Genomic DNA, 25,925 nt, shown 5'->3' with positions numbered 1-25,925 from the left:
GTGGTTGCTGCACTGGAGAAAACTTTGGTGTCACGAGCCATGTGGAGGGGAGGAGAGAAAGGAGGTGAATTGAGGGGCAAAGAATAAAGTAGTGGCACTAACTTTGATATGATGTTGAAAGGCTATAACATACTGCACAGTAGTGCAATTCCACTTGTTCTTGATTGACACCTCCAATTATCTAGCATGAGCACATTGAATTATTGTTGCAGGAATTACCTTTCCGTACTTGTACTGCTTGCATTAGGGCTACAATCTGAATCTGAGAACTATGTTGCATTTCACAGCATTTGAGAATTGTTTGCTTGCACCTACAGGTCCTTCTGTCAGTCATATGATATGAAGCCTCATTCAACAAAAGTCTTCAGAGACATTGTGAACGCACTGGGATCTTTTATACAATCCCTTTTTATTACTCCCAGCTCCGGAAACAATGCAATTTCAAATACGCAGACTGGTATGGATATCTCTTCTGTTGTGTTTCACTGGTTTGTTTAGAAGTTTTTGTAGCACTGAAACAGGCCACTCGGCCCAACAGGTCTCTGTTGGTATTGGTGATCCACATGTGCTTTCTCCTGTTCTTGCTCATCCAATCCTGTCTGCATTTCATTATGTAGGCTTAATAGGATGATTGGCCATGATCTTGTTGAATGGTGGAGCAGACTCAAAAAGGCCAAATGGTGTTCTTCAGCTCCTGATTCTTTTGTTCTTTTTTTCTTGTATACAGCTCAGAAACAGACCATTCAGCACAGTCAGTCCACGCCAGCATATATGCTCCACTTGAGCTGCCTCCTACCTTTCTTTCTCAACATATTCTTCTATTCCTTTCTCCCTCGTGTGTATGTAACTCCCCCTTGATTTCATCTATGCTATTTGCTTCAACTGCTCCTTATGGTAATGAGTTTCATATTCTAAACTGGTATGTTGGTAGGAAGTGGTCTTGGGTATTTAATGTTTGATTGACTTGGTTCCACTTTCTATCAGTGAAAGTCTGTGCCTGACTGAACGAAAGACACAAGAAATAGGAACAGGAACAGACCATTTGGCCCCTTGAGCCTACTCCTCCATTCATGGTCAATCTGATTATGGCCTTAACTCCACTTTTCCTGCCTGTTCCTCATAACCTTTGACTCACTTGTCAAAGAAAAACACACCTAACTCAGTCTTTGAACATAGTCAGTGACCCAGCCTGCACTGCTGTCTGGGGGAGAGAATTCCAAAGACCCTCAACCCTCTGGGAGAAGAATTTCCTCCTTATCACCATCTGAAGTGGGAGTTCCTTATTCCGAAACTGGCACTAAATACTGCAACACTGCAGTTGTGATTAGTGTGTAACCCCAGGGGAAAAACCATTTCATTCAAATTAAACCTTTACATGTAACATATATCTACCATTCAGGCGTTAAGGTCATGTTACAATATTCACACCTATTTTCCTCGTTCTGAACTCCCCCCACGAGGACAAACATCCTCTGAGCATCTGCCCTGTGAATCTCCCTCCGAATCTTATATGTTTCATCTATGTGGTATGTATGTATGCTAATAGAACATTTAAAATACTGATTATGTTCTTGAAGGTTTAGCTCGTTAGAAATTAGTTATTGCCCCTTTTTGCTGAGATCCTGCACTGAATTTAATCTTGAATTTTCCAATTCCGGATATTTAATCAGACACTGAATGTTTCTGTGATCACTGGTGATATTTAATGGAAGATTTATTGCGTGGCACTTAATTGTGGAGTCTCTGGTGATCTTGGATCAAACACTTTGACAGCAGGAGTGTGATGAGAGGCTTTGAGGCTAGATACATTGCCAGGGTATTTTGAGTGAACCTTGCGCAGTGATCAACCATTAACAAACAGACTGGTAGATATTTAGAATTATCACTTTGTCCAATTTTTTAAAAAGAGTTGGGCTGATGAATGTTTCAGTAAAACTTACATTGCCCAATCATTCCTCTGGTATAGACATGGATATTGCATTCCAGCTATTTTCATTTAACTATTTTGTCTCGAGGACTATTGTGAAATAGATGTGGAGGCCCTTAAAATGAGTTTGCTGCCTGAACGGTAGATGTGTGTAATAGATAAAAACTTAATTCGAATGAAATAGCTTTTTTCTGTGGAGCCAAACACTAATGACACGTTTAACTGCAATGTTGTACCACTTTGTGCTGGGGTAATGAATCAGAGCATTCAGTTCGTCACTGCAACTCTGTGGAAGCTCTAAGTGGGAATCCATCCAGTGTAAGCACAATGTGCTCTTTATCCAGTCGTTCTGTCATGCAAACATTGTGGAGTGAATGGGAAAGAAATGAGAAAATGTTCCTTTTAAATGAATGGCCCTATTCACAACATTCCCATTAACTGTTCTTTAATGCAAATTTCAAATGCCAAAGCTGTCTATTGGGAGTGTTCTACGTATTTCCATTTCGAGGCTGTTAATAGTGCTCATAAATGTGTGCCAACTAAGTGTTCGTGCAAAACTTCACCGTTTCAGAAACTTAGAATTGTTTAGACCTCGTATTTTTAGTTAACACATTGCAGCCTGTACATACAGCTCAGTGGAAAGCTCTGATGTGCTAGCAGCATGAGATCCTACTGAAGCTGTACCCTAAATATGAAATAAAAACAAAATATTGGAAGTAGTCAGCAAGTCTGACAGCATATATGGAGAGAGAAAAACCTAGTTAATGTTTCAAATGGCATATGACTCTTCAGAATGCTGAACACCTTAGTGTTGGCATCCACCTGCCTTGGGGAAACAGTGGACTGCATCCAGGGTCTATGTCAATACTGAGCATGGTCTGTTGTGGCTGTGGACGCTGACTCATGAGTGGCAGTCCCTTGTGCAGCTAGCACAGGTGAATACTGTTGACCCGGAGTTGATTGATTTTTTTTTTCTTTCAGTGGGTTCTCTTTTCTGCCATTTAGCCATATCTTTTGTTCTCTGCCTTTTCCACGCCTGTCCTGTCCTATCCAGGCATTCCAGTTGGCAGCTAGAACTTTGATGCATTGATCCTGATCCCGATCAACTTGAGTCTGCTTGTCAACCTCCTGCTTTTAGCTCTCACTGCGGGCTGACAGTATAGCTATTGCCAAAAGCGAGCTCAATGTGAAAGCCTCTCCTGCCACTACAAATCCTCCTCATCAGTGAACCCTGCGTAGTGCTTTTGTGGCAGCATATGTTAACTGAGTACCTCGCAGACCCTGGCTAAAAACCAGGGGACTCAGAGGAGACCTGGACACACAGACATACAGGCCAACTGGTGTGTAGTTATGCCCTGGTGCTCGTGAGCTATGGGTAAATAGCCCATGGCAATACTCAGAGGGGATCCCTGATGCTTGGTAATGCATGGTCTCCATCAGATTTTCCCAGGCTTGCATCTTGGAGAGGACATTCCAGCATCATGAATACCCTAAATCTGATTGGAATTCATCATTTGGAAGGCAGTGAGCTTTGGAATATTCTAATAATTGGGAAACATTGTGAATATGATGTCTTCCGGACTGCCTATGATCAATATTTTTACAACCAAAAGAGAAAATGCTGGAAAATCTCAGCAGGTCTGGCAGCATCTGTAAGGAGAGAAAAGAGCTGAAGTTTTGAGTCCAGACGACCCTTTGTCAAAGCTAAAAGGCAGAGAAAGTGGGAGATATTTATACTGCAGGGTGAGGGAATGAAAGATGAGTCATAGCCACAGAAACAAGGGGAAAGGCTGCTGATGGCTGTCCACAGAGAGAATAAAGGGTGTGAATGGCCAAATGGCAGAGAAGCTAAAATGAAGATGTTGGGGGAGAGGGGGTGAGGGAGGAAAATGGATGGGACAGAGGTAAGATTTAGAAAAGGAGAAGCAAAGGGGGAGGAAAGGTAAGAGAAGGGGGATAAAATAGGGGGAAAGAGTTGGGGGGGGGGAGAAAAAATGAAGAAAAACAATAAAGAAATGAAAGGTAGAGAAGAGTAAAAAAATGAAACAAAATAGAATGAAAACAAAGGGGTCAAGGTGGGGTAGAGCAAATCATCTGAAGTTGTTGAATTCGATGTTGAGACAAGAAGGCTGTAAAGTGCCTAGCTCGAAGATGAGATGCTGTCCCTCCAGTTTGCGTTGAGCTTCACTGGAACATTGCAGCAGGAGCTAAGGACAGATATGTGGACATGGGAGCAGGATCATGTGTTAAAATGGCAAGCAACCGGAAGGTTAGGATCCTGATTGTGCACAGACCGAAGGTGCTCAGCAAAGCGATCACCCAGTCTACGCTTGGTTTCTCCGATATAGAGGAGACCACATTGGGAGCAGCGAATGCAATAGACCAAATAGAAAGAGGTGCAAATGAAACACTGCTTAACCTGGAATGAATGTTTTGGACCTTGGATTGTGAGCATAGAAGAGGTAAAGGGACAGGTGTTACACCTTCTGCAATGGTTTCAGATTCCAGCATCCACAGTAATTTGCTTTTATTCAATATTTTTACAGATTGAAAGATTAAAGACACTACCAAGTGTACAAGTATCTTCCTTCATTTTGCTGCGTGAATTTGGTTCAAGCCACTTTCTCACACTCCAGAATTGCAATACATTGCATACTATGCTGGTGTTTGTTAATCTCACTAGTTTTAAAAGTGCTTAACATTTTACACCTTTAGAAATTTCAACATTAACATCAAATGCTTTTTTAATGTGCGTATATGAAAACCACATGGAAAATTCAGAGTTGCCTTGGTAACTTAATTGATAGGGATGCTATCCAGCATGATACCAGCAGCAAAGTACCTGGGTCAGTGTGAAGGAGGCACCTCCACATGGATTACCAATAGTCGAGTTTCTTCTCCATATTTGATGCTTTTTAAAGTTCTGCTGAGAATTAGAAAATTCTATCTTCTATATTTCTTTTTTCTTTTATTGCTTTCAACTGTTCTTCTGATTCAGCAACAAAATCTTTCCCCCAGATACCTGTAATCCACCTCTTTTGAAACTGATGAGAGAGACCAATGTCTTTCCTTGGGGCACGGTGGCTCAGTGGTTAGCACTTCTGCCTCACAGTGCCAGGGACCCGGGTTTGATTCCCGACTTGGGGGACTGTCTGTGCGGAGTCTGCACATTCTCCCTGTGTCTGCATGGGTTTCCTCCGGGTGCTCTGGTTTCCTGCCACAGTCCGAAGATGTGCAGGTTAGGTGAATTGGCCATGCTAAATTCTCCCTCCGTGTACCCAAACAGGTGCCGTAGTGTGGCAACGAGGGGATTTTCACAGTAATTTTGTTGCATTGTGAATGTAAGCCGACTTGTGACAATAACAAATAAACTTTACTTTTAAAAAAATGTCACCAGATTTCCAAATGCTGCTGTCCACCAGAGCTGCTAGGGAGTTTGACCATGGCTTGTTCTCTTATTACTTACTACAGGCTTGCCCAGTGAGGTATATCAATAGGCACCACAATTAAAACCCTGATTTCGTTGTTCTTGCCAGGTGGGTTGAGCTTTTGGTTTGGATATCCATTTCACACCTCGCCTGATTTTATGCTGTATTGCCTCGAATCGAGTGTAAAATCGGACAGCATCTAAAATGGCTGTCCAACTCAAACCCATCCGGTGAGGTTAAAGTCCAGGCTCTCCTCTGTTCAGCAAATGTTAAGAACCATTCATAATTTGCAGCTTTGTTATGCTTGGAAAGCAGTAGTTTCATCTGCAGTCAAAAAGGCACAATTTCTATGAACCAAGTTGCCACTCACTATCCAATAATTTCAGGCAGTTACATTATTCAGGGTGGGAATTCACTGATGGCCTTGATACAAACATGAGATAATGTGTTCAGAATGTTGATCTATAAGAGTAAATTTGCTTTTGTTCTGCCTGTTGGACAAATTGAAGCTAAATTTTGCTGTTTTGCAGGCACGAGTGGAGGCGGTGGTCCGTCCGCAGCACAGAACGGGGCAGGGATGAGCACCACTGTGGGGCTCACCCCACAGCCAGCTTTTGAATACAGAGGCACATGGATTCCAATTCTAAATACCTCTGTACAAGGCACTTCTAAAGCAGCCTAGTGAGTGCAAATTTAGTCATGTTCTGGCATCCAAAGACAATTGAACTGCAAACAATTCATTGAGGGACGTGGGGACAGTACACTGGAACACTGATTCCAGAAAGATATTTCTCAAAGATCTGGGAGACACTTGGTTGGTCTTTGGGGAATGCTGCATTCCACTGAAAAGCCACAAAATTAAACACGTGCAAAACTTTCAAATCTTACTTCTTGAAACTTTTGGATCCACCAATTAGAATTTTCAGCCACTCCATTTTGTTTGAAGGATTTCACCGTATCGGTTACTTAACCAAATCCAAGTGTGATGTGGTTTTGCAAAAGATCATTAGCTGTGCAGATGTCTGTTTTTAAATGGTTCTGGGATCAGTTAGTAAGGAGAAATTATTTAGGCAGCCCAAGTGGTTTACTAAGTCTGAAACACCTACATCTTTAAGAATCCAAATGTTGCAGATTGTGTAATTTGAGTGTTGTTTTAAAACGCAAAGAAGCTAATTGGATGATGTTTTCTGCCCTTTGGCATTTTGTTAGCTGATGGAAATGTGGTGCATTGTAGACATCAAATTTGGCACGTAGTAATGCAGGAATGGTCACGCTATGTCGAAATTGAATCCAGTTTTAAAATTTATGATGCAAATCTGGCCTTCCTCATTTAAAATACTTTCACAGTGGGCATCAGATGAAGATGGAATTGAAGATAGAATTGAGCTCAGCTGCCGATTTTCACCATCTAGACTGACATGAAACATAGTCACGTGGGTGAGCTACTGGAGGGCGCTCTGCGTTTATTGACCCCGCAAAGAAAGGGTCACTACTTCAGGATAGGGGAGAAAATTGACCAAGAAAATCCCTGAACCTATCTTTGTGGCAGGTGCATCAATTTAGAAAATGTTTAGAGTTCCTGCATCAGAAATCTAATCATTTTGATGTATCTTGATTATCACTTTCATCTAAGTACCTGTAATGGAATGAACCAGATTAACTTAGTGAGTGGCATTGGTTTTAATTCAATGCCTATTTTTAAATAGAGGGAACGTTCAAAATTTAATGACTGATTTTAAGTAATTACAGCATGGATCAATATTGTATGTTGCCAATTGACATGTGTTGCAAATTTTACCCGATAGTGTCTAAAATGTACGTGATTTTAAAAAATAATTCATCTGTTAATTTGAACCACTCTTTAGTCTAGAATTGCTGGACAAAGTGGAGCCTCCTACTATCCCTGACGGCTATGCCATGTCTGTAGCATTTGGTTGCCTTCTAGACCTGGTTCGTGGTATTACTGCCATGATCGAGGCAGAATTGGACAGTGAAGAAATCGCTTCCCAGTCTGGCCTTGCAAAGAAAACAGCAGAGGCGCAGCCTTCAGAGCAACAAGAGAAGCTGGCAGCGTCTGAAAAGGGGGCTGGTAATATACTTGGCTTTGCATCCCAGATCTCTAATCGTAATGGTGCCAACTTGTAACTCCTGTCTTCACGGCAGGTTATCTTTCATAGAACATGGAACAGTACAGCACAGAACAGGCCCTTCGGCCCACGATGTTGTGCCGAGCTTTATCTGAAACCAAGATCAAGCTATCCCACTCCCTATCATCCTGGTGTGCTCCATGTGCCTATCCAATAACCGCTTAAATGTTTCTAAAGTGTCTGACTCCACTATCACTGCAGGCAGTCCATTCCACACCCCAACCACTCTCTGCGTAAAGAACCTACCTCTGATATCCTTCCTGTATCTCCCACCACGAACCCTATAGTTATGCCCCCTTGTAATAGCTCCATCCACCCGAGGAAATAGTCTTTGAACGTTCACTCTATCTATCCCCTTCATCATTTTATAAACCTATATTAAGTCTCCCCTCAGCCTCCTCCGCTCCAGAGAGAACAGCCCTAGCTCCCTCAACCTTTCCTCATAAGACCTACCCTCCAAACCAGGCAGCATCCTGGTAAATCTCCTCTGCACTCTTTCCAGCGCTTCCACATCCTTCTTATAGTGAGGTGACCAGAACTGCACACAATACTCCAAATGTGGTCTCACCAAGGTCCTGTACAATTGCAGCATAACCCCACGGCTCTTAAACTCCAGCCCCCTGTTAATAAAAGCTAACACACTATAGGCCTTCTTCACACTATAGGCCTTCTTCACAGCTCTATCCACTTGAGTGGCAACCTTTAGAGATCTGTGGATATGAACCCCAAGATCTCTCTGTTCCTCCACAGTCTTCAGAACCCTACCTTTGACCCTGTAATCCACATTTAAATTAGTCCTACCAAAATGAATCACCTCACATTTATCAGGGTTAAACTCCATTTGCCATTTTTCAGCCCAGCTTTGCATCCTATCTGTGTCTCTTTGCAGCCTACAACAGCCCTCCACCTCATCCACTGCTCCACCAATCTTGGTGTCATCAGCAAATTTACTGATCCACCCTTCAGCCCCCTCCTCCAAGTCATTAATAAAAATCACAAAGAGCAGAGGACCAAGCACTGATCCCTGCGGCACTCCGCTAGCAACCTGCCTCCAATCCGAAAATTTTCCATCGACCACCACCCTCTGTCTTCGATCAGACAGCCAGTTACCTATCCAATCGGCCAACTTTCCCTCTATCCCACATCTCCTCACTTTCATCATAAGCCGACCATGGGGGACCTTATCAAACGCCTTACTAAAATCCATGTATATGACATCAACTGCCCTACCTTCATCAACACACTTAGTTACCTCCTCAAAAAATTCTATCAAATTTGTGAGGCACGACTTGCCCTTCACGAATCCGTGCTGACTATCCCGGATTAATCCGCATCTTTCTAAATGGTCGTAAATCCCATCTCTAAGGACCTTTTCCATCAATTTACCAACCACCGAAGTAAGACTAACCGGTCTATAATTACCAGGGTCATTTCTATTCCCTTTCTTAAACAGAGGAACAACATTCGCCATTCTCCAGTCCTCTGGCACCATCCCCGTGGACAGCGAGGACCCAAAGATCAAAGCCAAAGGCTCTGCAATCTCATCCCTTGCCTCCCAAAGAATCCTAGGATACATTTCATCAGGCCCAGGGGACTTATCGACCTTCAGTTTATTCAAAACTGCCAGGACATCCTCCCTCCGAACATCTATTTCCTCCAGCCTATTAGCCTGTAACACCTTCTCTTCCTCAAAAATATGGCCCCTCTCCTTGGTGAACACTGAAGAAAAGTATTCATTCATCACCTCACCTATCTCTACTGACTCCATACACAAGTTCCCACTACTGTCCTTGACCGGCCCTAACCTCACCCTGGTCATTCTTTTATTCCCCACATAAGAGTAAAAATGTCATCACCTCCTTTCCCAATGAGAAACGAGCAGGATTCTCCTTGGCTCTTTATTAACGTTGCAGATACATCAGCATTCTCATTCAGAATTCGTATTTATTATGCCTCTCAAGTATTGATAGAGACCTTCAAATCATGATTTTGACAGAGTAAATAAGGAAAATCTGTTCTTAATAGCACGAGTCAGTAACTGGAGGGCACAGATTTAAGGTGATTGGCCAAAGGACCAGAAATGAAATGAGGCAACTTTTTTTTTTGCACAGCGAGCAGTGATCTGCAGTGTACTGCCTGAAAGTCTGGTGCAGTTAATAGTGGCCTTCATAAGGAACTTGAATAACTATTTAAAGGGAAAAAGTTTGCAGGGCTGTGGGAACTGGGTGAGTTGGAGAGCCCCATCGAAGAGCTGACACAGGCATGATGGGTTGAATGGCCTCTTTCTGATGTTTGATTCTATGGTAGAGGTTCTCCTTTAATATTTACCGATATTACAAATACAATAGTAAAATTCTTCTGGGCTGCTTATCAATGTTATCAATCAGCAAGATTCTCCTCTACTAATTACCTACATTACAGATACAAGATGTTTTTTAGATTTTGCAGTACAGATTTAGTAATTCTATTTCCCTGAGATTTATCTATCTATTGGATATAGCAGCAGTATTTCTACTACTTGTTCTGTCTATACTGGCATCTTTTAGCTTAAAAAATTGCTGTCTTGGATATATTGGATAGGCTAGGGTTGTTCTCCTTGGAACAGAGGAGGCTGAGGGGAGATTTGATTGAAGTGTACAAGATTGTGAGGGGCCTGGATGGACGGGTAAAGGCCTATTTACTTTAGCAGAGAGGTCAGTGACTCGGAGGCATAGATTCAAAGTGTTAGTAGAAAATTAGAGAGGAAGTGAGGTTTTTCTTTTCTGGAACTCAGTGCCTGAAAGGGTAGTAGAGGCAGAAGGCCTCATCTCATTTAAAAGGTGTCTGGATGTGCACTGGAAGGTGTCTGGAAGGAGAGGGATGTGTTGACTGGGAGTGTCTCGGAGGGGAGTGTTGACCCATTAGAGAAAATCTCCATTACAAGGGAGGAAGTATTAGGTTTTTTAGGGAATAGAAAGACTGACAAATCCCCAGGGCCTGATGGAATCTATCCAAGGCTGCTCAGGGAGACGAGAGATGAAATCGCTGGGCCTCTGATGCAAATCTTTGTCTCGTCACTGGACACAGGTGAGGTCCCAGAGGATTGGAGGATAGCAAATGTGGTCCCGTTATTTAAGAAGGGTAGGAAGGATAACCCGGGAAATTATAGGCCGGTGAGCTTGACGTCCGTGGTAGGGAAGTTCTTGGAGAGGATTCTTAGAGATAGGATGTATGCGCGTTTAGAAAGGAATAAACTCATTAACGATAGTCAGCATGGTTTTGTGAGAGGGAGGTCATGCCTCACTAACCTGGTGGAGTTTTTTGAAGAAGTGACTAGAATGGTTGATGAGGGAAGAGCCGTGGATGTCGTCTATATGGACTTTAGTAAAGCGTTTGACAAAGTCCCTCATGGTAGGTTGGTGCAAAAAGGTTGGATCTCATGGGATAAAGGGGGAGATGGCTAGACGGGTGGAGAACTGGCTTGGTCACAGAAGACAGAGAGGGTGGTAGTGGAAGGGTCTTTTTCTGGCTGGATGCCTATGACTAGTGGTGTTCCGCAGGGCTCTGTATTGGGACCTCTGCTGTTTGTGATTTATATAAACGATCTGGAAGAAGGTGTAACTGGGGTGATCAGTAAGTTTGCGGACGACACGAAAATGGCTGGTCTTGCAGATAGTGAGGAACATTGTCAGAGGCTACAGAAGGATACAGATAGACTGGAAATGTGGGCAAAGAAATGGCAGATGGAGTTCAATCCAGATAAATGCGAAGTGATGCATTTTGGTAGCACTAACGTTAGGGGGGAGCTATACGATAAATGGCAGAACCATAAAGGGTGTAGATACGCAGAGGGACCTGGGTGTGCAAGTCAGCAGATCCTTGAAGGTGACATCACAGGTGGAGAAGGTAGTGAATAAGGCATATGGCATGCTTTATAGGACGGGGCATAGAGTATAAAAGTTGGGGTCTGATGTTGCAGTTGTATAGAACGTTGGTTCGACCGCATTTGGAATGCTGCGCCCAGTTCTGGTCGCCACACTACCAGAAGGACGTGGAGGCTTTGGAGAGAGTGCAGAGGAGGTTTACTAGGATGTTGCCTGGTGTGGAAGGGCTTAGTTATGAGGAGAGATTGGGTAAACTGGGGTTGTTCTCACTGGAAAGACGGAGGATGAGGGGTGACCTAATAGAGGTGTATAAAATTATGAAAGGCATAGGGTGAACGGTGGGAAGCTTTTTCCCAGATCGATGGTGACGTTCACGAGGGGTCATAGGTTCAAGGCGAGGAGGGCGGGAGGTTTAACACGGATACCAGGAAGACGTATTTTATAGAGGGTGGTGGGGGCCTGGAATGCGCTGCCGGGCAAGGTGGTGGAGGCGGACACACTCGGAACGTTTAAGACTTATCTCGATAGCCACGTGAACGGAGTGGGAATGGAGGGATACAAAAGAATGGTCTAGTTTGGACCAGGGAGCGGCGCGGGCTTGGAGGGCCGAAAGGCCTGTTCCTGTGCTGTATTGTTCTTTGTTCAAGGGCTATAACCTTCAGGGCTACGGACCCAATGCTGGAAAGTGGGATTAGGCTGAGTGGTTCATTTTTTAGCTGGCACAGACACGATGGGCCAAATGGCCTCTTCCTGCCTTTACTCAACACTCTTTCCGTGTTGAGTAAAGACGGGATCCAGTTCTGCTGTCTGCTCGCTCACCAAAAAGCCAAACAAGCAACAAGTGTAGTTGAGAACCACATGAAAATGAATACTTAGGCAATCTATTGGAAAACAAATTGTTTGAGGAGGAACACAATCTGGCAAAAAAAAACCCAAGGCCTTTTGGAAGGGAGAAAATGGTGAGACAGTAAACCAATACTTGGGGATTATGATCAAATGTTTAAAAAAGTACAGCGCAGCCCATTGTTCCGGTGTTACTATCCCCAGATTGTTCTGTTTCTCGAATTATTAGCAAAAAACATCCTTCACCCCTTGTCTTTCCAAAGCCAAAAACATTCACAATGCTTCGCCTCACCCATATTGTAAATGTGGCACAAGTTTTTAGTAATCTCATTTTGTGTTGTGCGCATTTTGTTGCTCGTTTTTTAATGACTCTTTTTGCGAAATCTGAGAAATTGTGGAAAATTCAACTTCTAAAAATATAACCCAATATAGATGCACATTTCTTTACATTTCTTCTCAGTTTCTCGAGCTGTATGGGAGGAGATGGTCGGTGCTTGCTGGTGTGGCCTTCTTGCAGCTCTGTCGTTATTGCTGGATGCCAGGTAAATACAGATGGCTCTTTATGTTCCTATGTAACTATGTCTTTCCAGTTAGTAGACTGAGCCATAACTGGCTTAAAGATTCATGCCAACTCTCCAGAAACCCGATTTGCAAATCCACCTTTTCATGCCAAACAAGAATTGGATGAAATTTGATGAGTACAAAATAAATTCGTTACTATGGCACACTTGGATCAGAGCTTCTAGATGAGAATGTCAGAATTCTCTGTGAGAAATGTAAGAATTGTTATGGAATTAAATGTGTAATTATCCAAGTTCCACTGTGCCAAAGAATAGCAGATTTATTTTTCATTGGCACTTGATTATGTTCATATACCCAATGCGGGAAATTGCATGCAATCCATTATTCTGAGGATTTTTCCACCAGGACACTTTCCACACCCTATTGACCATCCACTCAATGTGACTATCTTTAGTTCCTCTGACTGTTGCCGATTTGGATTCCAAGGAAGTGTGCAGCTTTCGTTCACTAATGCAAAAAGCAAAATACTGCGGTTGTTGGAAATTTGAATTAAAACAAAAATTCCGGAAATACGCAACAGGTCAGGCAGCATCTGTGGAGAGAAACTGAGTGGATATTTCAGGTCGAGATGATCTTTGAGCAACCATTCTGAAGGATTTATTGTTTTTATTTGTAACTTTCAATTAGCTGCTCATAAAGGTCCCTCATTGTACCGAGTTGGTGCCGGGTTGTGGCGGCTAAGGGATTTTCCCAGTAACTTCATTGCACTGTTAATGTAAGTCTACTTGTGACACTAACAAATAAACTTTGAGGTAAAGAACTGGGCCTGGTTTGAACAGGTCTTTGCCTATTTTCATGCATTTTAAAATTTTCCCAGCTGGGGCCAGACGCTTCATTCATCTGTTGTCTGTGTGAATGTCACTGAAAGAGGTGCAGATAACATCTGTCAGAAACCTTGCCATTTCCATCTCCATTGTACAGTGTATACCTACATGCATGATCCTGGAGAAAGGGGGGTTGGTGAAATTACAGAGTCTGATTTTGCTACAGCGACTGATTGCTACCTGATCAGTTGCCATTGGGGAAAGTGACAAATACCGAATTAGCGCTTTTAAAGTTTTAAGATCCTCAACCAGCCCACTTCCATTGAGAAGTATTGCATCTGAAGCAGGTACTCAAATGAGGTGAAAATGACATGGGTACCAGCCCAGAATTTGCAGCTGACCCGATCCCTATATTTAGGACCAGGTCAGGTGTACATCCATGAGGCAGGCAGAGCCACACCTAGGAGTTCTCCAATAGGATTTCAAGACCAACATCTCTAAGCCTATGTAGTTAGGTATCAGACATGGCTCAGTGAGTAGTACCCTAGCCTCTGAGTCAGAAGGTTATGGGTTCAAAGCCCACACTGGAGACTTGGAACACAAAATCTCGGCCGGCATTTCAGTGCAGCCCTACAATGTTGGAGATGCTTTCTTTCAGATGCCAAGCTCAAAGGCCCCATCTGCATTCCCCGGCAATATTTCGAGGAAAAGCATGGAAGTTATCTTTCAACCAGCTTCAAAAGTGGAATGTTGTGGTGGTTGGTTAGCTCAGTTGGCACGAGCATGGTGCAGAATGATGCCAGCAACACAAGGTTCGATCACTGTACTAGTTGTGATGGTTCATGGAGGTCTGCTTCCTTGCCTTGCCCCATGCTTGCCTGTCAAGCTTTATCACCACTTGTCTCTTTCCAATGGAGAGAAATGCCTTTGGTCCCTCACAAACTATGACTAAGTACCTTAAATTACCTCAGGTTATAAAATGATGCACATAAATGCAACTTCTCATTGGTTTTGGCAGCATACAAGGTATCTGTCTATCCTGTCAGCTAACCAGCAAGGTCAAGTGTGTGTTTCCTTCCCCTGATGCTTCTCTTTCCATTCTCTCCATCCTTCATACATTCCTTTTTAATCTCAGGCCTTCTCTTCTAACTGCAGTCTCCCATTGGTCTTGTGACCGGCCACCAAATTTGATGTGCAGAGTCGCTGAGCTTCATGTAAAGCTTGTTCTGTGGGATGGACTAAAAGTGGGCCATAACTTTGCATCGATTATGGAAGGAGCTTGTGCTTAGTTCTAACTATAGACGTAACCCTTAGCCCAGTGTAAGAATCTGTTGCAGTATCCGTAAAGCTCAATTACAGCCTCTAGTGGCAGAAGCACGGTGTCACATTGGCATGGTATGGGGTATGCCTATTTACCACATAACTGCAATGATTTTGTGATATTGAGCTTGTCGCAGCTTTGTCATTTAAACAATAGTTTGCCCAGTTGTATACATAATGTGAAGGGTGTTCTTTAAACTGGCTATAAATCTTTAAGATATTCAAGTCGTCATTTAGGAACAGAATCAATCCCTCAAAAGGTCAGTTGTGATTGCTTGTTCACAAGGTGCCTAAATGGATTGTTGCACTTGTCTTTTCAATTCTGGGAAAGGGGTTTCAAATCCAACAGATCATTGAAATTTCTCTGCTAGGTTCGCGACGAACTGAACATCAAGATTCCCAATTAAAAGTTATTGCAGTGACCTTTGGTTTTAAGACATTGCATGTAAACGAACAGTGGGCAAGGCCAGTATTCATAGCAGTTACAGCGTCTGCACAATTGAATAACCTGCTTGTGCTCAGCGGTGAAGTTCACTCGTGAAGATTGCTCATTTAGGTAAGGTGTCAGTAGTCTTCTGTAACCTGCATGGATCACTGGCCAGGAAGAGGTGGGGAGGAAAAGGTCAAAGTCAGTATTGGGGCAGAATGCGAATGTTACACTATTTTTGTGAATTTGCTGGTCTTTCAGTTCACTTTTAACATCCATTGTTAACACTCCTGGATTAGGTATTGGGTAAATAAACGTGGGTCAAAGTTTTCTTTTAGTCTGCTGCACCTTGTGTCATATTTCCTGCAGTGCGCCTGAGAGTTTGACTGACAGCTTTGAACCCATCAGTGTTTCTCATGAGTGCATCTAACTTTGTCACATCATTGACGGGCCAATGCTCAGCATCATTGCGCCTGAAGTGGATAGAATTTTATCAGTTCAACCTTTTTGCTTGCCTTTCTCTTGCGATTTATCCTTGTGTAGGGCTCCAGAATGCTGTGTCTTTGCTCAAGTGGCGATTCTTCATATTTAGACCTCACCTGATGCTGACTGGTCATGGGATGAGGTGTCATCCTTGACTTACTTTTCCAAGAAGAGTTATTGGCTGATGTTTCCCTTCCCCACATTGAAGTCAATTTGACATCGTCAGTTGCTAATCTGACTGATATAGGCTAACTCGGGACAGGCCAAGAATCAATCTGTGCGCCTTTCTGCTCTCTCAGTGCACCATGAACTGGTGCACAGGAGAGAAACACTGAACCTGAGCCATTTATATGGTGTGGATTGTACAGTGCTATTGACGGCCAGAAAGACCATGTTCACTGCCATTACTCCAGCGAAACTGACAGCAACCTTGGAGTCAACACATGCATAGAATAATACAGAAACCCAGAAGTTGCTGTCAATAATTCAGTGCTATTCCAGAGGATGTGCTGCTGACTGGGAAATCTATGAATTGATAAGAATTTCCACTTTTCACTTAATGTCTCTGAGGTCGCTTGAAAGTGTAATTGGGTTTTAATAGTTTACTAATGTCACAGTTACAAATAAACACTCTCATTGGACCTAGAATATTTGTGGAATATTGTATCTCATTTCTCCATTATGATAAATTGCATACTATTTTTTTTGTAATGTTTATATTTACATTTTAACTTCTTTCTTAATTGAATCATTGCTTATTTCACCATCTGAAAACTTAAAAGTGAGGGATGTTGCGCTTTTGACTTCCTGGTTTGCTGTTAGTTAGAATACTTCAATATGATTGGCTGCTTACCATGTTTACTGGTATCACTGTTGCTGGATGCCTGGCGATGCCCCTGACTTAGCACCAGGTTTAAACTGCTGTTGGCAAGAGGATGGGGGAGAACCATAGAATCCTACAGTACAGAAGGAGGCCATTCGGCCCATCGAGTCTGCACCGACCATAATCCCACCCAAGCCCCATTCCCGTAACCCCACATACGTGCCCTGCTAATCCCCCCTGACTCTAGGGTCAATTTAACATGACCAATCCATCTAATCTTTGGACTGTGGGAGGAAACCGGAGCACCCGGAGAAACACATACAGACACGGGGAGAACATGCAAACTCCACAGAGGCAATGGCCTGTGGCCAGAATTGAACCCGGGTCCCTGGCGCTGAGAGGCAGCAGTGCTAACCACTGTGCCACCGTGCTGCCCAAGGTCTACACTATGGTGTGTGCTGGATCTGTGTGGGAACCTGTCTTTGAGGTCAGCGACCAGTGATATTGACCACAAAAGTTAACCCAATATCTTCTGTGAGGCCAACATTTGTACTAATATTCTGAAGGTGCAAAATGATTACACCCTTTGGAGAATAGTTGTAGAGTAACGCATTAAGAAAATATATGGAAGTACTGAAGATAACTTTTTTAAAAGTTTTTTTAATCCATCCTTAAAGTTACAAAGCCAATGCTGGGAGTGGAGTGGGCAAACCCAAATCCATTCCCTGCTTGCTCCAAACACCAAATTCAAAATCCAATTCAAGGTCCCCACAAGGGAGACAAACAAGATCCAAGCTGACAAGATAAGGCATTACACCCTGCCTTGGACTTGATCTGACACTTGATCTTAGCCAAAAGGCTGAGAAGCGAAAGTCTGTGCCCTCTTTAAAAACTGTGGGATTAAAGCTTGGCATACATTCTGGGAAGACCACATTTTAAGCAAGTAAATGGAAATGTTGTGATAGTTGCACAATAGTTTTGCATTCGTTCTCCAACTACTGGGCTGCATTAAACACCAGAAGCTGTGCCATTCCAACAACCAGTTTCCCAAGCTAAACCTTTTTGCTCTTCACGTACATTTCTGAGAACAGAAATTGATATGCGCCGTGCCATTTTTTTGGGAGGCTTATAATTGGTGCAAAGCAGAGCAATGGGGGAATAGCCTGTGTCGGGAACACAGATGGATTTTTAAGCCCTTGTTCCTAAATGTTTGGGATTGTTTTTGCAGTCTTTCTGTAGGTATGGATAAGATTGAAGGGGCATTAGAATATTAAGCATTGTTTTTCTTTTTATGTTTCTGATGGGGTTGGCACCATGCATCGAAACTCTGGAAATTATCATAACAGGCTTTCCTGCTCGTGACAAGCATGCAAAAAAAAGCAACAAATCCAATGTTCCCTTGACAGTCGTAGAGAAAGCAAATGACTCAGACATCCCAGCCATAAACAATTGAGATTGTTGACATGTAAGGGCTATGAAAAAAATTGGAATTCTGTACTCAGCACAGCGCGTGTATTTGTTGTATGATGCATCCTTCAGCACTGAAACGTCCATCAAATTGTCTGCATCAAAATAAGTGCCTCTATTGCCACCTGTCTACTCCAGCATCTTCAACCTTTGTTTTTCTCCATCAAGAGAGGTGGATGTAAAGTATTTTCTTTGCTATGTAGTGCTTTACGAGAATAGTTCCAAGGATGAGGAACTTGAGTTATGAGATAGATTGGAGAAGCTGGGGCTGTTCTCCCTACAGACTAGGAAGGTTAAGAGAAGATTTAATGGAGGTGTCCAAAATCATGAGGGAATCTAGATCAGATAGATATGGAGAAACTGCAGCTCATTGGTGGAAGGACTCTCAAAAAGCTTACATTCAGGTGCAGCAAGTAATTAAGAAAGCAAATGGAATGCTAAGCTTTATTGCAAAGGGAATATAAAAGTAGATAAGTCTTACAACTATACAGGACATTGGTGTGACCACACCTAGAGTGTTGTGTCCAGTTTTGGTTTCATTACTTGCATTGGAAGCACTTCAGCGAAGGTTCACTTGGCTGACTCTTGGGCGGTTAGGTCTAAACTGATTGGAGTTCAGAAGAATGAGAGGTGATCTTATTGAAACACGCAAGACTCTGAGGGAATGTTTTCCATTGTAGGGAAATGGAGCAGAGTTTCAAAATTGGGGGTCTCCCATTTAAGACAGAGATGAGGAATTTCTTCTTTGAGGGTTGCTAGAGTTTGGAATTCACTTCCACCGAGAGCAGTGGGGACTTTGTCATTGAATATTTTCGCAGTTAACTTTTCAAGTTAGACAGGTTTTTGATCCACGAGAGTCTGACTTATGGGGAGCAGGTAGGAAAGTGGAGTTGAGGTCACAATCAGATCAGCCATGGTCTTATTGAATGGCAGATGGGGTTCAATGGGCTGAATGGTCTGCTCCTTTCTTTTAATTATCTGATGGGGGCCGCAAACCCAGGACACCAATGTAAAGTGAATGGCAAAAGAACCAAGAGGAAAAGGTCTTTTTATTCAGTGAGTGGTTAGGATCTGGAATGCACTGGCTGGGAGTGTGGTGAAGGTAAATTCATTCAGAATGGAATTGGATAATCACCTGAAGTGAGATAATTTGGAGGATGACAGGGAAAGGGCAGATGAGTAAGGCTACCTGAGTTGGCCTTGCAGAGAGCTGACATGACAATGACAGGCCAAATGGCCTCCCGTTTGTAACCAATCAATAATTCCGCATTGAGCCCCATTGATTCCCAATTTGAAGAGTGTTGTTAGAAACTAAATCTCTGAATATTTAGAACACTATTTTGACACAACTGAGTTTTATTTGATCCTTTGTACATTGCATTGTGATTTGTTCGCCACCATATGAAGTACATTGAATGCAGTACACAGTTTTTTTTAAACCGTTATTTGTCTTTACAGCACTGATGAAACTGCTTCAGAAAACATCTTGAAAGCTGAAATGACCATGGCTTCTCTCTGTGGCAAACTCAGTCTCGTTACACCAAGAGATGCCTTCATCACTGCCATTTGCAAGGCTTCCCTGCCCCCACATTATGCACTGACTGTCCTGAACAGTTCTGGTGGTTTTCATAAAAGTGAGTCGATTTTACATTTTGCAGATTTTATATTTTCATTTAAGTGATAACATCGCGATCAGGGTCTTTGCAGCAGTTTCGTATTTATTTTTAGAGAGTAGTTGGCATTGCTTTGCATTTTTAAAAGTTTATGGTCACGTAATATACTGCGATTTTATTAAAAGTACCATATGGAATCAATTCCTTTCTCACTTAGGATCCAGATTTCCACTGTGCTGTGTTTCCTCTGGGAAAGATAGTGGCATTTTTTTTTTGCAGTGAATTAAGTAACCCTTGCTGCTATATTTTTCTTGAGCTACTGATTAAATTGCTAGGTTTAAGGTAAAGCACTGGGTTCAGTTAGTAAATGCTATGTTATGTCACTGAGCCATATGGTCAAAAAAGGCCCTGCTGTGCGCTGAGATAGCTGCTGTCCGCTCGGATAGTTGTGTGGGCAGGAGAGTTGGACAGGAAATGATAAAGCCTATAGCTTAATAACGGGTGAATAGCCTCTGCTCCTGATGATGCTGCTGGAAAACAAATAGGTGTGAATACCAGGTCTCAGGAACAAGAGATCATACAGCCCCTGTACCGCCACTCATTTAGGTTGTGGCTGATCTGTACCTCAAATCCATTTACTTGAAACCCCTACCCAACAACCACTGCCAGAATTTGCAAAGTGATAACTAGAAACTTAACCCAGCAGTCATCAATCAGTACCTTCACAAGAGGAGAGGAAAACAGTTGTTGAAGGAAAAAATGTAACATTTTATTTAGAAATGTAACATACCAAGATAACCCTCAGTAAGTCAGATTATTTAAAAGTTAAAGTTTATTTATTAGTCACAAGTAAGGCTTACATTAACACTGCATTAAGTTACTGCGAAATTCCAATAGTCGCCACACTCCGGTGGTACCTGTTCGGGTCAATGCACCCTAACCACGTCTTTGTGACTGTGGGAGGAAACCGGAGCACCACACAGACACGGGGAGAACATGCAAACTCCACACAGGCAGTGATCCAAGCCGGGAATCGAATCCGGGTCCCCAGCGCTGTGAGGCAGCAGTGCTAACCACCATGCCGCCCTGCATACTGTTTGACCTGCATACTGTTTGTAAAGTATTTTGTTGAAGTGATTTTACAACAGTGATATTCATGTGTTTTGCAACTTGCTAAATTGCCCCTTAATTTCAGAGAGATCAGCAGGGTAAATACGTAGGGTTACAGGGAAAGTACCAGGGTGGGATTGTTGTCAATGCAGGCTCAATGGGCCGAATGGCCTCTTTCTGCACTGTAGGGACTATGAAGATGTCTCAATACCTCATTTCCTTTGCATGTTTTGGGCATGATCAGTCCTGACCCGCCGCTGTTGCAGGCGGAGAATTTGGCGTTCAGCCAAATCTCTGTTCACTGCAGCGGGACCAAAAAATCCTGCCAGCGTGAACAGCCGCAAGATTCCGCCCAGTGTGTTCTTGGAAGGCTTGACAGGTTAGGTATTGAGAGGCTATTCCCCTTGGCTGGAGAGTCTAGAGCTCGGAGTCATTGTCTAAGAATAGGACTTGCGACTGACGTGAAATATTTCTTCACTTGGAGGGTTGTGAATTTTTGAAATTCTCTACCCCAGAGGGCTGTGGGCGCTCAGCCAATGACCATATTCAAGATGGGTCATATTTTCCTTGGAAACTAAGGCAATCGAGGGATATGGGGAAAGGGTGGGGAAAGTGGAGTTGATGTAGAAGATCAGCCATGATCTTAATGGCAGAGCGAGCTTGAGGATCTTTGTGTACTATTCCTGCTCCTACTTTACTGTTATGATCTTCTTTCCAGCGTACTCCATTCAGGGTCAAAGTGTGCAGATGATCAGCCCATCCAGTGATTCACACCAGCAGGTGGTTGCAGTGGGCCAGCCGCTCACTTCTCAGCACCAAGGGACTGTCATGGTAAGCTGCCTTTTCCTCCATTTTCAAAGAATATATTAATACTTTGGCAAAGTCATTCATTTAACAAATAAAAACCTTTCTTTTCCTCCTCAAGTTGACTGCAAAGAACATTCAGTGCATGCGGACATTGTTGAATTTAGCTCATTGTCACGGTTCAGTGCTTGGGACGTCATGGCAGCTTGTTCTGGCCACTCTACAGGTATGGTAAATTAGTAAAGCGTTATGCACAAGCATTGTTTCCCTTTGTTGGACTATCATGTAATTTTTTGCATGTGACAGGTAAAAGTTAGCATGGAATGTGTGAAATACACCTGGATGTGAAACCCATCTTCCAAAGTAAAATGGTCACCTTTGGGTGAGACATTAATTCAATATCCCCAATTATGTGGTTAGAAGGATGTTCAGGGGCTCATGGCACAATTTGAAGAACAGAGAGTTTGCCTGGTGTCTCTATTAACGTTGCTGCCCCAGCCAGTGTCACCAAAAACAGATTAACTGTCCATTGTTTGTTGGATCCCAAATTAGCTGCCATGTTTGCCTACGTAAACACACTCGCTGTGCTTCACAGTAATTCCTAAAAGAGCAAATTCAGCATGTTCCCAGCAGAGCAGCATTCCTGTATGGAGCCTGAGTCAGTGTTAATAGCAGCCCATGTTCCCATTGAGTGAGACTTGCTACCAGGAGCACTGATGACATGTGAAGCCAGTTAAAAGATACTGGGAAACAGCTAGCGAATACAACAGATTATTTGGTAATTATCCACTTTGGGATCTTGCCGTATGCGCATTGACTGCTGCATTTCGACAGTACCTACACTTTACAAGTGCTTCGTTGTCCTGAAGCAGTTTTCGGCTATTCTGAAGTTGTGAAAGGCACTATATAAATGCAGGCCTTTCCTTTGCATGCCAGTGCGTAGTGCTGGGTTCTGCGATTAGTTTTCTGTCTTAATCTGCAAGACTTTCTTAGCCGATAAAGATGTAGATCTTAGTTCAGTGCAGTTTGTTACAACTTTAATTATTTATTAGTCACATGTAAGGCTTACATTAACACTGCAATGAAGTTACTGTGAAATTCCCCGAGTCACCACACTCCGGTGTCTGTTTGGGTCAATGCACCTAACCAGCATGTCTTTCAGACAGTGGGAGGAAACTAGAGCACCCGGAGGAAACCCCCGCAGGTACATGGAGAACGCGCAAACTCCACACAGACAGTGACTCAAGCTGGGAATCGAACCCGGGTCCCTGGTGCTGTGAAGCAGCAGTGCTAACCACTGTGCCGCCGTGCTGCCCTGGCACTAGCAGCCATCCAAATGTTTCACATTTTAAAATGTTCGCACCTGCAATTCTGTGCAACATGACTACTCTCTATTTTTATCCAATTCAAAAACAAAAATTGAAATGAATGTGGTCACACTGAAACAATTACATACATGTCACAGAAATGATTTAGAAGTACTGGAAGATCAAAGACCTTCACCACTGACAGGGCTGAATTGATTTGCGCAGACTGATTACAGAGGAAGCCACCTTTGTTCGAGAGATATAAAATTGCCACGAAGCTATAATGGGAAGATTGAAGGGTAGGAGTGGGACACGTGTAGACCAAAAAAGGATTATTAGTTTCAGAGGAAGCAGAGAAATCCAATACGGGCACTTCCTGGCCATACTTAATGGACCTAAGTGGAATGATCATTTTATCATAGAACTCCCACAGCGCAGAAAGAGGCCATTCAGCCCATCAAGTCTGCATCGACCACAATCCCACCCAGGCCCTACTTGCGCCTATTAGCTAGTTTAAGCTTTGCAAAACTGTAATATTATTGAGATATGTAAAAAAAAAAAGCCATGAGAGCATAATGCTTCTTTAGTTTTAACTCACAGGAACAATTTGTATGTAGCTTTAATTTTCTCAATTTGCATTTATATTTACCATAGATTGATGAAGGCTGTGGAGGCCAGGTCATTGAGTGTAGAGTTTCTGGATTGGTAAGGGGATCAAGGGTTACAGGGAAGAAGCGGGAGAATGGGGTTGAGAAACTTATCAGCCATGATTGAATGGCGGAGCAGACTCGATGGGCCAAAAGGCCTAATTCTGCTCCTGTATCATGTGATCTTAAATCAAACTATAGGTCAATGCTGCGGCAGTGTTTTGTATTACCAGTGGTTATTCCAACCTATGTCACAGTGATTTGCTGCAGCAATGTCATGGTTATGCTAACCTGACGTGAGTGCTATGCACAAAGTTATGAGAGTCCGATTCGCTGCACAAGTTATGTGCTTTCTACTTTTGATTTCTGGAGCACCCAGCATGTACTACATGGTTATGTTGGCTGTAAGTAGGTCGTCATCCATGTTGGAAGCTGAGGCTGCTAGGTTTACTTAAATCATTCATTTCATTCATGATGAAGGAGCAGCGCTCTGAAAGCTCATGATTCCAAATAAACCTGTTGGACTTTAACCTGGTGTTGTGAAACTTCTTACTGTACTTACATTTCAATCTATGAATCCTTTCAGATGTTCCAGTAAAATTTGTATGATGGTGTTAGCAGCTGAGGGATATATGAAATATAATTCCAGTTAATATTGTTTACAGTCTGAAAAACTCCATAAATAATCGTGTGGTTTCACACTACGATCACTTGGTCTATTTACCGGTTTACATTTTTTGTCCTGGCATGTGGTAACGTTACTAAGTAATGATTAAAATTGAGAGTTATTACAGAACTGAATTTGACTTTCTTTTCATCAGCATCTTGTGTGGATTCTGGGTTTGAAACCTGCAAGTGGAGGTGCTCTGAAACCAGGCAGGTCTGTTGAAGGACCAAGCACTGTAAGTAACGATGTTCTATTTGATGTGAGCTTCAAATTCACTTAGCTTTCTATCAGTTGCAGAAGAATCAAAATATTTCTCTTGTATGTCTCACACAAAGAGCGGTCTTTGGTTCTCTTTTAAAATTTCAATTTGTAACTTTTATTAGGTTTAAAATGGTTAATTTGTATGTATTAAACATCAGTTGGAATGTAATGGCTTAGAGGGATCTTAAAAACCATTGAAATTTAGCAGTAACGTTTGAGCTGCATTCTGCTGTCAGCCCTTGAGAGCACCATATGAGCTTGTTAAAATTAGTTGTCTTGTTCATGCTGCATACTGTTGTATAGATAACAAATTTATGGTTTTAACCCCCTTTAGGTTCTGACCACTGCTGTCATGAGTGATTTGCCAGTGATTTCAAACATACTTTCAAGACTATTCGAGAGTTCCCAGTGAGAATCATCTCTTAATAAGACAAAATTAGTCATTTATAATGCGCTGTTGCAAACAGTTCATAACTGGTGTGTTAAATCTCATTTGAAGGTATCTTGATGATGTCTCACTCCATCATTTGATAAATGCTCTGTGCTCCTTATCAACCGAAGCCATGGATATGGCGTTTTGGAACAACAAGGTACGAATGGGAAAGTATCCATTGTTGCTGACTTGTGATGTTTATAGATATCACAATGGTTACTGTATAAATGGGCAAATGTTTTTGCTACTGAGGTTTCTGTTTTGCTGTAAGTCGCTCACAGAAAATTTGGAACTGAGAATTACAAAAAAATTGTTAAATAAGAAAAATGTAACTCTCAGACACTTGAACTTGGATTTTACTGTCTCACCCTGCCTATCGATAGGCGGAGCGCGCTGGTAAAATCAAGAGCCCGCCCAATAACTCTGCTCTCGTGATCTTACGAGAGCCAGATTTTCGGCGTGGTCAGCCTCTCTGGAAATGTGTGAGAGGCTGAATAATTTATTCAAATTTATTGTGATCTTAATTTACATCTGTTTAGCGAGCCCGCGCTGAATCGTCCAGGCCTCACTCACCTTTATGGCCTTACTGAGAGGCTCTCCTTGGTGAGGAAAACTCCTCCTCCCTGTGAACGACGAACAGTCGTGTTGGCCTCGCCGGTGGAACCAGAGGCCATTGGGGCCCCCCAGGGAGGCTGAGGGTAAAGAGGGGGGCCCTTGGGCAGTGCCAGCCTGGCAGTGCCACCTTGGCACTGCCAGTCAGGTACCTTGGTAATGCCCACCAGGCAGTGTCAGGTGGGGAGCTTATGGGGGCAGGGCCTGAAGTGGATGGGGCTATTAGGGGCAGGGCCTGAAGGGGCAGCCCAATCATGGAGGAGGGGGGCCCACTGCCACTCTGCATCGCAATCAAATCGGGGGGAGAGGGGTGCAATCGTTCTGGCGGCGAGGGTTCCATGTCCATGCAGTGTGGGGCTCACAATTGGCCGTGAGACCCGGCGATTGCTGGGGAGGA

At 43.0% G+C, this 25,925-nt stretch overlaps 1 protein-coding gene across 4 annotated transcripts in view; it reads left to right on the top strand.

The window, feature by feature from the left end:
* mon2 (MON2 homolog, regulator of endosome-to-Golgi trafficking) overlaps positions 1-25,925 on the top strand; it is a 143,167-nt gene that overhangs the window by 74,498 nt on the left and 42,744 nt on the right. For all 4 annotated transcript variants that reach the window (XR_013498715.1, XM_078219693.1, XM_078219692.1 and 1 more), the window contains 10 exons: positions 318-457; positions 5,886-6,036; positions 7,221-7,444; positions 12,669-12,750; positions 19,533-19,708; positions 21,516-21,628; positions 21,723-21,827; positions 24,377-24,457; positions 24,818-24,891; positions 24,983-25,073. Coding sequence is in view for 3 of the 4 variants with exons in the window: in XM_078219693.1 (XP_078075819.1) it covers positions 318-457; positions 5,886-6,036; positions 7,221-7,444; positions 12,669-12,750; positions 19,533-19,708; positions 21,516-21,628; positions 21,723-21,827; positions 24,377-24,457; positions 24,818-24,891; positions 24,983-25,073 (1,237 nt within the window). In the remaining variant the exon portion in view is untranslated. The remainder of the gene's footprint in view (positions 1-317; positions 458-5,885; positions 6,037-7,220; positions 7,445-12,668; positions 12,751-19,532; positions 19,709-21,515; positions 21,629-21,722; positions 21,828-24,376; positions 24,458-24,817; positions 24,892-24,982; positions 25,074-25,925) is intronic.

Source organism: Mustelus asterias, chromosome 9 (assembly GCF_964213995.1).
Source record: "Mustelus asterias chromosome 9, sMusAst1.hap1.1, whole genome shotgun sequence".
Classification (NCBI taxonomy): domain Eukaryota; kingdom Metazoa; phylum Chordata; class Chondrichthyes; order Carcharhiniformes; family Triakidae; genus Mustelus; species Mustelus asterias.
The sequence above is the reverse complement of the archived record's forward strand: the minus strand, read 5'-3'. Positions and strand labels throughout refer to the sequence as shown.